We start from the raw sequence: 12,953 nt of genomic DNA, 5'->3' as shown, positions 1-12,953 counted from the left end.
TATATATATATATATATATATATATATATATATATATATATACAATGCATTAGAACATATTAGTGTTTAAACTCTTAATGAAATGAAGCTTGTTTAGCTTTATAAACAACAGCGCAGACGTGTAACCGGCCAAATTATTACCAAAAGTCATTTAAGGGGAATTATCACATTTGTTAGCTACTAGCTCATTCAAAGAAGGTAAAGAATCAATTAACTAAAGGTTATAGGGTCCCGATTAAGCAAATAATTTAACAAAATCTTATTTGGCTAAATAATGTTTTATTCACCTCTTAGAGTTTCTTTTGTGAATTGATTTGAACACATTCAAATTACTCTAAATTATTTAAAACCTAATTTGATCACATCCCTACTTCTTCAAAATATATTTTAGTTCTAAAACACTATCATCTTATCATCTCATTGACTATGGTTTTTAATCATGTTTTTCTTTCCTCTTTGTATATAGTAGCTTAATTGAGATGAGTTTCACTAGTTTTTAGTCAAGAGTGTTTAACTGAAATATGTTTTACTTGAAGCTGAATTATTTTTGTTAATAAACTCTTATATTTTGAACTGAAGTTGGGGTGAATTTATCCCATGTATGTGCATAATTATCTGTTTGACCATGAACTGAGCTTGTTTCACACTTTCATTTGTCGTTCTAAAAGACAGCCAGTAGGGCGTGTTCATAAACAATATATGACAGTCCGAATAATATCTGATTAAATAAGATATTTACATCTCTACTGGGACAATAAATATATTAAAGTTGCACAACAAGTGCTTGTAAGGCAAAATTAAAACAGCTTTTTAAATCCACTTTAAATCCTCTAAAAAAATTCCCACTTCATCCTTTGGAAACATTATTTTCTCTATATCCTCCCTTTACAGTTATAAAAAAGCTTGTCTACACTGCGTTCCTTCCCTGTAGCTCACAGCCACATTTAGTCCCTGAGTGGATTTGCAAAGCAAATTTTTCAACTTTATTTGCAGGCGAGGAGGCGATCAAATGTTACCAACTTCACCAAAATTGTGTCATTCGCCTCCTTAAATTTGCCACAGCTGATCTTGATTGCTTGATCAGCTTCTCTCTCCTTTGCTTCACTCCAGATCCGTGAGCTTGCTTTGCTGGTGCTGGTGGTAGCATCTATGAAAAGCTCAGCTTGGTTACCAGCGCCGTCCTCTTCCTCAACAAGTGAAGTTGTTGTATCGATTTCTTCAGCAAGATAATCTGGGTTCAGTTTTCCCTCTAGCTTTAGGGTTGCCCATTGTTATATTTTAGAGACGTAAGTGTCATGATTACTGGCACTAGTGCTGGTTTGATTATCATTCAACACACCTACATCAGATTCACCTGATCCTAAACCAGCTCTTGGACTATCACTAGTGCCAGATTATTACGAGCCATCTGTGAGTTTAGTGTAGCGTTCCTGTTGCCTTTCTTTCTGCCTGTCTGATTTTGACCTGATTCCGCCTCCTGATTCTTTGAGTCTGCCTGAACCCTATCGGACCTGTCATATACCCCTTTCCCAAAGGCTGAAAAACCTGTTTGAACCCGGTAACAATCTGTCCGTCAGTGGACTTGGCAAGTCAGTGGACTTGGCAAGCGACCCACGTTAAAATTGCCTCGGCTTCGATCGGCATGCGGTTGGAACACCAGACCCGGGTTGACCTGCTAAGTTATATGACACCATTGAACGCAACATGCAGATGTCAACACGCCAGGCCAGACTCTTCTGATCTAGCAAGCCGAAACAACTCTGTTTAGATTCGGTTAACACAACACATCACTGGTAAGAGGGATTGGGACAGATAAAAGAGCAAATAATAATAAACATTATTATTGGTGACATCATCAACGCTCACCCAGCATCATGCCGTCATTAGACACGCAGTGGTGGGGGACAGTAGCCACGCAGCTTGCCAGCAGGGGGTCAGACATGGCTGGGATGGGGAAAATAGCCAAAAGCTGATTGTTAGCGAGATAACCCGGTTTTGAAAAACCCGGGTTTTCAGTGGGAAAGCGGCTAAAGTGTGTTTTTAGATCTCTGACCTGATTTCTGTGCCCTGACCTCTCTCTCGGATTCCCCCCTGGATTGTCTCTGGATCTCTGATCACCTGGCTCTAACTGGACCGGCTCTCAGATTCCATATTCTGGTTTGTCCCTTGGATCTTTGTCCCTATTATTGCTCTCACGGGTCTGACCCAGTGCATTCCCCTGGATTAATAACTGTCAAAGAAGGGTTGCTCCAAACCTACCTGGACAGATTCAGCAATCCTTCAAGGTTGACCAGTAGCGCCACAGACCAACCGGCTTTGTCAGGAACTATCAAAGTTTTTCCCCAAATTCTGAGGTTAGTAAACCAGAATTTAACCTCAGAAACAATGCCCTGTCTTTCTCCCTGGTCACTCAACTGTCTTATCCTCCAGAGGTTCCGGTCGCTGACTCTGGTGAATCTCTCCTGAACTGAGAAAGTTTAATATGTCAATAAACTGTTTAAACGTTTCTCATTGTATCGGTTGAATTCTAGGTCTTCTGTTTTCTGGTCATCACAGCAAGATACATTTTTGGTGAGGGTTTGACAGCGACCCGCAGAAAAGCGTCTAATCCATGTAATGCTCACTAGTGCCCTCCATTGTTTATTTTCAATGAATATTTCTAAAGATTTTTTGTTATTGTAACTTCAGGATGAAGTAAATCCAAGTTGTTTCAACATGGTTTGAATTCTAGATTGTATGTAAATGAGCCTGGGACTGCTCCCATAGCACTACTGTATAAAAAAAAACAGTTACAAGAGATAACCTAACGTAAGATACCTTTGTCTTTGTTTCTTACAGTGATGATTAAAATGTGGGATTGTTGATAAGATTGTTGCAGAACTAGGCAAGGGGCTTCTTTTATGTGAAGCAAGAGTAAATTGTAAAAGTGCTAAAGGGGAGAAGTCAGGATTATTTTCTTTAAGGAAGAAAGTTAATTAAAGAAAGTAAAAGAAAATTGTTAATTTAGTAGAATGGTTTCCTTTTTCCATAAAAAACAAAGGGAAGGGGAGGTAATCCACTGTGTGGAATGGAAACCCGCTGCATCATAAATATGAAGAAAGTAGGAAATTAAAACACAAATGGAGGAAAGGAGTTATACTGATTAAAGTTTGATGCAGATTGATTAAAGGTGAAAATCGAATGAAAAAATGTCAAACGAGGTCAAATGCTATCTGGTCTGCAGGTGCTTTGCGTCCATTTAAAATGAGGGTGATATCTCTGTTTCCAGACATCTATATACTCTTTTTACAACAATGGTCAGGGCCTGTTTGGTCATTTTCATAAATACACACTGGGAACTAACTTTGAAAATTTGAATACTAAGCAGATGAAGCTGGGGTGTTGGAGTGTGGTGACTTTTATTTTATATGGTGAACTTAGTTGTCCAGCTGCAGTCCGAGCAGAAACAGAATAACTGCAGCATCCCCCAAGCTTTCCGGATCTGAGAACCCTAATCCAAGCAGCATGTGGGGCCCATTCTCAGGCTTTCAGGGAATTTTACGCCTCCTGGAAATAATTTTCAGCGCTGTTGCTTTCATCATTGTCATCTGCAAAGGGAGGATGGTCGTCCCATGGGGCGTTTGGTGCGAGTTTGTCTGGGTGTTCTGCATTATTGTGCCCCTGGTCCTGGCCGTGGTGGAGAGCAAAAAGTTGCACATCCTTCTGGCTGCCTTCCTTCCAAACTGGGCTGATCTTACCTTTGGGCTGACCGGGGTGTGTAGCATCATGATCGTCTCCGCCACGGGGGCCTTTCTCTGTGTTTTCGTCTGCCTCACCTGTATCGCAGACATTCTGTGTCTCATCTTCTCATTCGCTGCTACTGTGTGCTTTCTGATTGACGCTATCATGCAGAAGATGAAGCTCCCCAGCGGTTACATGACCAGCCTGAGAGGAACTCTACGCATATCGGAGGCTTTTGTCGCCTGCATAATTCTCACTGCTGCCACGGACCATTTTGTGAGAGGGGAGTGGTTCTATAAGCCATTTGGGATGACTTTATGCGCCATTATTTTTGGAGTTTGCCTTCTGGTCACTGTAGTCATCTTAGTTCTCAATCTGCTCAAGCTTTTGCAGTGTCTGCTCACATTCAAGCTGAGCTTGGTTGAATTTGTGTTTAACATTGTGGCAGTGGTGTTGTATCTGCTTGCTGTTATTCTTTGGACAGTTTTTGGGTACAAACGCCCCAAGCACAACCCTTACACCTGTATCAAATGTGCATATGCAGATATGAATACTGTTACTGTTGGAAGCATTTTGAATCTCATTCTTTACATTATAGATGCGTTTTTTTCCTTAAAATCCCTGTAGAAATGTAAAACCGTAAATGTACCAATGCTACATGTCTTTGTTATACTAGATTCACTCATTTGCAGCACCTTCTAGCAGAAATTTCTCTGAGATTTTCATATCATTAGATGATGAATAAAAGCAAAAAACACTGTGGAGTTCTAATTTGAATGATTTTACTGGTGCCTTAAATATCAGTTAACATTTGACAACAGCATAATTTCATGTGTCTCTGCCAACTAGGCTGTGGTTTAGACACGTTATATTCAAATTTGACAAAGCCTCTCTTACATGATATAAAGGAGATTATAAATGCAAATTTCTTTCGCTTTACTCCAGGAACTACAGGTTTAAACAGGTATAAACTCTCCAAAAACAAACGACATAAAAGTGTTTTAGTTATAGAAAACTAATAGGAAATCCATTTGAAAAATGACCAATGTTACTCAGGAAGGCCTCCTTGAGGTCTACTCTGGCTCCTCAAAGTCTGCAGTCTCTAGCAAACCCTGAAAGCTGAAATAGTGTGAGTTGCAGTAGATAGGAGGCTTATTGGGAGTTGAACCCACTACTTCTGGCTTCAAAGAGGAAAACGGGTTGGCTCCACTTCCTTTCATGTCCATCTCCAGCTCTAACAGGATTTGCAGAGAGTATGTCATCTCTGTCTCACTGCAGAAAGATGATATTTATTAGCAGCTGTGACACAAAAGCTATTAAAAAAAAACATTGCAAAAAAATAATTCTCTTTAAACCTTGTTACATGTCACATTACAACAGACAAAACAACAGAAAATAGAGCATAACTGTGGACTGGAAAGAAGAGGATGCATGGATTTCTAGATCTTTTCTTTGGCCTTCATTTATATCAGTAGACCTGGATCAATTATTTTGTTGCAATTACAGCTGCAAGTCTTTTTTGTGTTCTTCTCTACTAACTTATACTGTGATGTCTTCAGAACAGCTCTCAATCTACAGGTTTATCAGTGGTTCTAGAATTTCGAAAAGTAGAATGGGAAGCAGACCTTTCAGTTATAAGGCTCTTCCACTGTGGAATGAGTGAGCAGTTTTAGTCTATGAGGCAGACTCCTCTTTATCTTTAAGAACAGGCAGTTCAGGTCAGAGGTGGGAGATTTGGAGTTAACAAGTTTCCATGTATTTGTTCTGCCCAGCCACAGTGAATAAAATTGTGCAGATTGGATTTATAGTAGTAGCCATTCACAATTGCCGCGCTTTCCTTGATTGGCCCTTGGCTGGCCCCCTACAGTTCCTTTTAAACATCAATATTTGTGATGTAATATTCTTTCTATCATGATTTGTGAACATTAAGATATAAAGAGAATCATCATCTCATGGCTAGACCCTGCAATCCAGTGAAAGGGTAGAGTCAGGGGGAAAAAAATATGCAAGATGGGGATTCCAGTGGCTGGAAGTTGGAGGAGATTTCTCTGGGAGTTGGAGGTAAGAGGGCTTCAATTGGGCTGCCGTTTGACTTGGAGGGGCTATTTTAAATGGCTGCTTATCTACGTACCTTTTTCAGGGGCTGGGCAGAACAAATAAATTACATAGATGACTTGATAGCACCACATCTCCCACCTCTGGTTCAGGTTAAAATGAGCTATATCCTACAGGCTTAGGCTGCTGGAGGACATAGGGATCACGATACTTCATTCTACTTCACTCTCTCTGTGTTCTGTAATTCTCAGTTTTATTAGTTCAACCTCTAACTGTATGTCCTCTCTGCTTTTTTCTCATCAAAGTATCTTCATCTGGCCTGGTTCTGTTTGACTGTGGGTCAATACTGGACGAACATCACTGGGCTGCTGCTATCAACCTCTCTAAGTATAGATGATAAGATTTGGCCTGTTTTTCAGTGCTCAGTCTTATTTCTCTCCTGAACATACAGTAGCTATGGACTCATGCTTTACTGTGACTAACTGTATGCACACTTTAATATATTTTGGCATGGAAACTGGCTCAGAGCTTAGCTGTTTCTTCCCAAGACAAAGCCAGCTATAAAATTAGTTTATGGTGACCTTTACTAACATAGAAGGTATTTATGGATAAGTGCAGACACACAAAATGTTCCTTTTTTATATCTACTTCTGTCTCATTGAACCACCAGTCGGCCTTGGCAGAAGGCCGTTCACACTGAGCCTGGTTCTGCTGGAGGTTTCTCACTGTTATAACGGAGTGTTTCTGTTAGGGCTTGCTATAGATTCAATGAGGCAAGTGAATATCTGTCAACATGTGCTCATTCAGTGACTCGATGCAATCAGATGTGTTTCTATACGGGGGAAAAGACTTAACCCTTTGTGACTGTATGATCTGATTGAGTTGTCTCTGTAAAGAGCCTTGAGAATAATACGAAGTGACTAAAAAATTTTCAAATAATTTGTTTGAATTTATATTTTCTTTTGTAATTGCTAATATTTATCTACAATGTTCAAAGTAATTACATGTGGCAAATTTCAATAGAATTCAATATAATTTCCTTTAGATAGGGATAACAATTTGAAAAAAGTTGCATGGTGACTGAATTAGATATTGATTGATTTAATTGCATTTGATTTTAAATTCATGGAAGAAATTTCCATTTGGATTTCTCCAAACTGGTGATACCTACTTTAGAGTTGTGAACATCGAGGGAATGTCATAATCTCTGAGGAGCAGAAGTGTTGGAAGCCAACCCTGGTCAAGGCCTTGACTCGCATCGAAACCTTGGGAAAAAATCAAGGAAATAACAATTAAGTACAAATTTCCCATATTCCACTTTGGAAAGGTCTTTAATTCCTTTAAACTCTCTCACAGCTCTCGGTATAACAAAGAACGATAATACAACATAGTGCATAGTTGTGAAGTGTAAGGAAAGGGTTAGATGTCGGGCTGCCATTGACGATTATTTTACAAATCAATTAAATTGTCAATAATTTTTTTGATTACTAGATCAGTAATCAGATAGCCAAAGATTCTTTAAAGAAGACTTTTTACTAAATGAAACCATATGAAACTCAAAATGGATAAAGCATATGAACAGACGCACATTTTTTCTTTATCTTAAATGCAAAATGTTTATTTATTTTTTACAATCTTGGTACAATTACTGCTCTAAGTGGGTCGCTCTGTCAGCTAAAGGCATGTTTTACTTTCTCTATACTCCACTCAAAGATTAATCTATTGCTAAATTAGTTGGCGATTATTTAATTAATCAATTAATCATGATGAATCCAATTAATTGTTTCAGCCCTAGTAAGATGGTTCTCAAAGTATTTAGCGGAATAAAAATCTAAAACATTTGGTGGCTCTTGTATCAAGCTCTGTTACTCTGTTGTGACTGATTTAAATTCTTCAAGAGCAAAAAATCCCAAGCTTAACATGGTGCTGGCAATGACTTGATGTAGGTATTTATTTTCTCTATGTTGACAGCAAAGCAGGTTGAGTTGAAGCGAAGATGAATGGAGCTAAAAACAGGACAACCTTGGAAGGCAACCTGTTGGAGCTTTCTGAAGTCTAGGGACTGTGTGGAAGTCACCTTCTACCAGCCCAACCATCCCAAACAAACAAGCATAGCAACAGTTACATGGTTTAAATCAAATAAATGGATATGTTAGAAAGGCCTAGTCAAAGTCCACAATGAAATCCAATTTAATCTGAAACTTTTTTTTTTTCATAGCAAAACTTTTATGTTTGCAAATATGCAGAGTGGGTCTAAAAGTGTGCAAAGTTGAAGTTATTATTAGTGCTTACCACACTTTTCAGACTTTTTTTTTTTCAGACTTATCCACAAAAAAATCATGTAGAAAACATCTCAACATTTTACTTCAACTTTGGAGTAAATGATGCTGAATAACTTTTGAAATAACAAGTACTTCTGTTTAAGGTATAATAATTTCAAACATACCTTTCAGTAACCCAGAGGTACAGTATGTGGTACTACATTTCAACCTATCACTGTACAAGGAAAATCATTTACTCACCTGGATTAAATCCAACAACCAGGTCCGGTTTGGCTGCCTCCTCTTTTTCCACCAGCTCCTCCCAGAATTCATGGTAGAGGCCTTTGTAGCTGCTGATGTAGACCCTCTGCTTGGGACCAAAGGCTCTGAGAGGAGGCCTCATGATGGGGCCGTCAACCAATTCTGGCCCTACCATGACTATCTCGATGCCCTGGTGTCCAGGGAACATGTTATTTAACTCATCGTAGTCTGTCAGCCTGGCTGCCAGTGTCTCATTTTGCCCTGCACCCACTAGGTGGATGGTGAGAGGTTTGGAGCAGGGGTTTAGACCAAACAGCCTCATCCCCCAGGCTATTGTGAGAGGCCTGGAGAAGAACTCGCTGCAGACCCTCCAAAGAGACTGCCTCAGATCATCATCACTGGGCCGAGGCCTGCCGGCGATGGTCCATAAATCCTTCATGTTTGCTCCACTGATAAAGGGCTCTAGACGGGGAGTGAGATCTCCTTGCATGGCAAGCCAGTCGTCCCATGTTTTAATCTCTGACTGGGGCTTTGACCACTTTTCTGTTGGGAATGGAAGGTCGCCTGGAGATAAAGGGAAAAACAATGAGGTGATGCTGTTTTCACACTTTCACACCTGGAACAACCGTGTCTTTCTTTTACCTTTGAACAGAAGCCATTCCACAACTCTGTCAATAGCAGCTAAATGCAGTTGAGAGCAGAACTTCTTGTGTTTGGACCAGTCCTCCTTCTGGCAGTCTTTACAGCAGTAGTAAACATTTAGACATCTGGCCAAAGAATGGATAAATATGGATAAATGGACATCTAGCTGCATCTTAGTAAATTGCATCAAAAAGAGAAATTCAGAGTTCCAAATGAAAAAAGGGAATATCATGCATTATGTAGCACGCTGAAAAAAGTAATGCAACTATTTTTGGCACTTACTTAATTATATTTAGTTACTTTAACAACATTGTTTCATGTTAGCAGGGTAGGACATAAAACAATTGTGTCAAAGTAACTAAATATGATTAAGTAAACGTCAAAAGCGGTTGCATTATTTTTTTTCAGTGCATTAATACTCTTAACAAGGAGGCTAAGCTTCAAAATCTTTGCTAAGGAAGCTGGCTGATCACAGAGGGAACTATTTACAGAAATGCTGCATGGAAGGTAAAGCTTTGGTTTAAAAACATTTGTGATGTAAAGCATTTTTAAGAATTTGAGGGAATTTCACAACAGGTGGAGATATATATCAACCACACAGAGATGAAATGAGGACACATGGTGTCAAATGAGTTTTAGGCTGCCTCTTATAGCTAGGGTTGGTAATATTGGAGAGATAAAAAGCTTTGAAAGTGGCCCTCCCCCTCCCCCCTTCTATTCAAAGCTACGGCCTTCTTGCAAACTTGTACAGGTATCTCACAGCAGAACTCTGCAAAGCAGAGGGAAGTCGACTCAGCCATTTCTTTCAATACATTTTGGACTCCAACCAAACTACCTCGTCTCATTCACCTGTAGCGTAAGTAAACTATAATATTATTGAGCATTCTGCGTGTTATTTTTAGAAAAATTAACCTCACAAGTCTGGCGAAAGAGTGTTGTAAATATTTCCAGGACTGACCTAACCTGTTGAGCGTGCAAGCAGAGGAGGGATACAGACAGTTAAGTTACTGTCTGGAAAGTGGTACTAAATTAAATTTTATTTTGTCTAAACTTTGTGTATACAAAATGACAATAAAAGTTGTCTAAGAGATGAAGGCTCTGATTGCTTTTTTTCCCCAATTTGGACAGACAGGTAGGGATTTGAGTTTTTAGAGGCTTGCAGCACTTAAATGTTTCTAAATACATAGGATATTGACTACTCTCAGGACGGAAGGAACATTTCACTCAGTATAACACAAAGTGTTTCTGAAAAGGAATACCGACCCTAACTTTAACCAGAGACAACACCACAAGCTTCTTCCCATGACTAGAGAAAAAATACCCAACAGGACTGTCGCTAAATGGTCCGCAGTTACTTTACCATTAAAGTCTACATTTTTATTTAGAAATCAAGGACCTGTGATAGAAAAGCTCATAATCTCCATTAAGTTTCTTCAGGTTCAGTATGAAGTTTCCTCCATCAGTGATGATCTGCAGGTGTTGGTCCCCTGTGTTTCATTGAGTTTGAAGTCATAGAAACTGTCTGCCAGGAAGATTTCACAGCAGTTTATGCTTCCTTCTATTGTCAAGCTTAATGGAGATGCTGATTTAAACCCCAGCAGGACTTGGCACCGGCCCACAAAGATAAAAGTGACGATACAAGCTTAATCTTTTTGTTTTGCTCTGCTTTGATGGCCAGCAACCTGTCCAGACTTAAACCCAACAGAAGATCGATGGAGTATTATCAAAAAGAAGATGATGAGACACCAGACTTAACAATGCATATAAAGCAACAATAGGCTCTCTTAACACCTGAGCAGAACCATAGGCTTACTGTCTAAAAGCGACACTGCAGAGATTCTGGATTTGATGCTAAATGTATCCTGACCAACCAGCTTTCTGTTGTTTTGGTTTACTTTTGGCATATTAGTCATTTTGAATATAGCAGAATGAATCTTATTATCTTACCTGGCACAGCGCTTCAAGCTCTGTGACTTTGAAAGTTGCTCAGGTCGCTTCTCACAGAAGGCGCAGATTTTAAAAGATTCCTCTAACTTCTCAAACATCTCTTTCTGAGAGCGAAAGCCCGTGGATTTACCTGTGGTCTGTTGGACAGTTCTGAAAGAAGAAAAGCACAACACATGTAAGAAATATAAAGCCTACGCACACGCTTACACACACCTGTTGGGTCTCACTACTACGGTGGGGATTTTCTATTGACTTCCACTCATTTGAAGGCAATTTCTACAGCATAACCCTTAGCCTTTCCCTAACCCTAACCCTTACAGGTACCTAACCCTAATCAAAACTCAATTCACACCTTAGTCTAAAATCTGACACATCAGCCTAAAAGTAACTTCCCCTAAGGAGACATGGGGAAGATCTCCACGATGTATCGTTTTAACAGAAAATTCTCCCCATCATGTAGGAAAAAGCAAGTACACAGACATACTGTGACACATTATTCATTCGGGGAGTTTCTCTTACTTCTATTCATTTCTATTGCCTATCCCAGACCCTTGCCCTTACCCTATCCATTGCCAATACATACCTAACCCTAAAATTAACCTAAACTCAACTCACACTACTTGACGAGGATTGTTCACACCTTATAGGGAAAAGTCCTCTTCCTTGGTTTGGGTTTAGGTTTAAGTCTAAGGAGTGAATTCTCACAGGCCCTGAAGGGTCACCTTAATGCAAAAGCCACAACAGCCACAGCACAACGTTAGGCATATGTTGGTTATGGTTAGAAGTAATGTGATTGTCTGGGTTAGGCCATATGGATAAATGGGAATCAATGAGAGTCCCCATAAAACAGGGAAAAAAAGAATAAATGTGTTCATGATGTATATAAGCTGTTTAAATGCTGATGATATTTGGTCAATAAGACTTTTAGGGGAAACTCTGAACAATAGATAAATACAGACAGAATGAGTGTGATGTTCTTCCACGACCTGAAAAGGATATTTAAATGCAGTGTTGCCACATATACTCATAAGCAGTCCATCATTTTTTCATTTCTAATGGGCAATAAAGCAAACATGTAGCAGGCAAATTAACTGGGTGAAACATGCTCTCTTACCTGTTAGTCTCAGTCATTCTTAAGCTGTGTTAATAGTGTAAAACTGGTGTTGTTCAGCTGCTTCTCCTGCAGGTTTGACATATGAGTGGCCCTCCAGGGCAGCTGCAGAGCCAGATATAGCACCAGCTCCCAGGCTTCTGGAAAAGTCTAACAAACCCAGACCTTTCTCGTCTGCAAGAGAACAAGAAACTTCTCCGTCTGATTGGCAAAAAAACAACAAACCTTTGTGACACAAAAAGTTAACTTATTTTTCTCACGGTTAATTTGAAATTGTTATAATCTTTTAATTTTATATCTTTCTTTTCTATAATAGTAAAAACTATCTGTTTTTTTGATTCAATGGGATCCATTTAGCCATTGTGCTCAAACTTAATTTGGACACTTTGCCTTTACTCTCTCTGTCCACCAGATGTCAGCATTGCTCTGTGAAAACTGGAAACACAATTAAGCAATAATAAAAGTTATAGCAAACTAAAGTTCCAATCCACATCTGCACATTTTTCCCTAATTAAAAAATAAATTAAAAAGCTTGGTGATGTGCCCTGGATTTTCACTGCATGAATACAAATAAACATTAAGTTTTAAATTGAGCATTAAAGAAATAGACATGAATGCATTTTTACATCTGAAATGTACAAGAATGTAGCTGATCAGTTTTTAGACTTCACACAAACAAGCCGTCTGACTCCAATCACTAGCAGGACTTTACAACAGAGCACAAGATACAAACAATAGATCAAAACAACAGACATTAAGGGGGAGGACAATTTTTAATCTGGGATATTAAGCATTTGAAGTGCAACTGAAGCATGAATTAAAAACAAATTTGTGTTAAGAATTAGGAAGAGAAAAGGAAATACAACCAGCAAAACTCAAAATAATAATTTCAATCAATCAATCAACTTTATTGTCAACCACAATTTGCATTGTTATTAAGATTTCTTTATATATAT

At 39.0% G+C, this 12,953-nt stretch overlaps 2 protein-coding genes across 2 annotated transcripts; one reads left to right on the top strand and one right to left on the bottom strand.

Moving 5' to 3' along the window:
• The first annotated feature begins 3,475 nt into the window (after window positions 1-3,475).
• On the top strand, window positions 3,476-4,347 carry LOC107085002 (myeloid-associated differentiation marker-like protein 2). The gene has a single exon (XM_015375101.1). It carries the CDS (start codon window positions 3,505-3,507, stop codon window positions 4,345-4,347), a length of 843 nt encoding a protein of 280 aa, XP_015230587.1. The 5' UTR covers window positions 3,476-3,504.
• A 247-nt stretch (window positions 4,348-4,594) lies between these two features.
• On the bottom strand, window positions 4,595-12,153 carry LOC107084995 (putative protein MSS51 homolog, mitochondrial). Its single transcript, XM_015375093.1, has 6 exons — window positions 12,001-12,153; window positions 10,887-11,036; window positions 8,940-9,064; window positions 8,298-8,861; window positions 6,947-7,040; window positions 4,595-4,992 (listed from the first exon to the last, which is right to left on the bottom strand). Exons 1-6 carry the CDS (start codon window positions 12,015-12,017, stop codon window positions 4,794-4,796), a joined length of 1,149 nt encoding a protein of 382 aa, XP_015230579.1. The 5' UTR covers window positions 12,018-12,153; the 3' UTR covers window positions 4,595-4,793.
• Window positions 12,154-12,953: the final 800 nt, after the last annotated feature.

This window comes from Cyprinodon variegatus, unplaced genomic scaffold (genome assembly GCF_000732505.1).
Source record: "Cyprinodon variegatus isolate N-32 unplaced genomic scaffold, C_variegatus-1.0 Scaffold113, whole genome shotgun sequence".
Taxonomy (NCBI): Eukaryota; Metazoa; Chordata; class Actinopteri; order Cyprinodontiformes; family Cyprinodontidae; genus Cyprinodon; species Cyprinodon variegatus.
The sequence above is the reverse complement of the archived record's forward strand: the minus strand, read 5'-3'. Positions and strand labels throughout refer to the sequence as shown.

Excerpts from the sequence above, each read along its gene's own strand:
- LOC107085002 (XM_015375101.1), top strand. The coding sequence starts at position 3,505 with ATGTGGGGCCCATTCTCAGGCTTTCAGGGAATTTTACGCCTCCTGGAA.
- LOC107084995 (XM_015375093.1), bottom strand. Across the intron at positions 7,041-8,297 it reads GGTTGTTGGATTTAATCCAG|GTTTCGATGCGAGTCAAGGC; the intron begins GTGAGTAAATGA and ends TTTTTTCCCAAG. Across the intron at positions 4,993-6,946 it reads TCGATGTTCACAACTCTAAA|TGAGACAGAGATGACATACT; the intron begins GTAGGTATCACC and ends ATCTTTCTGCAG.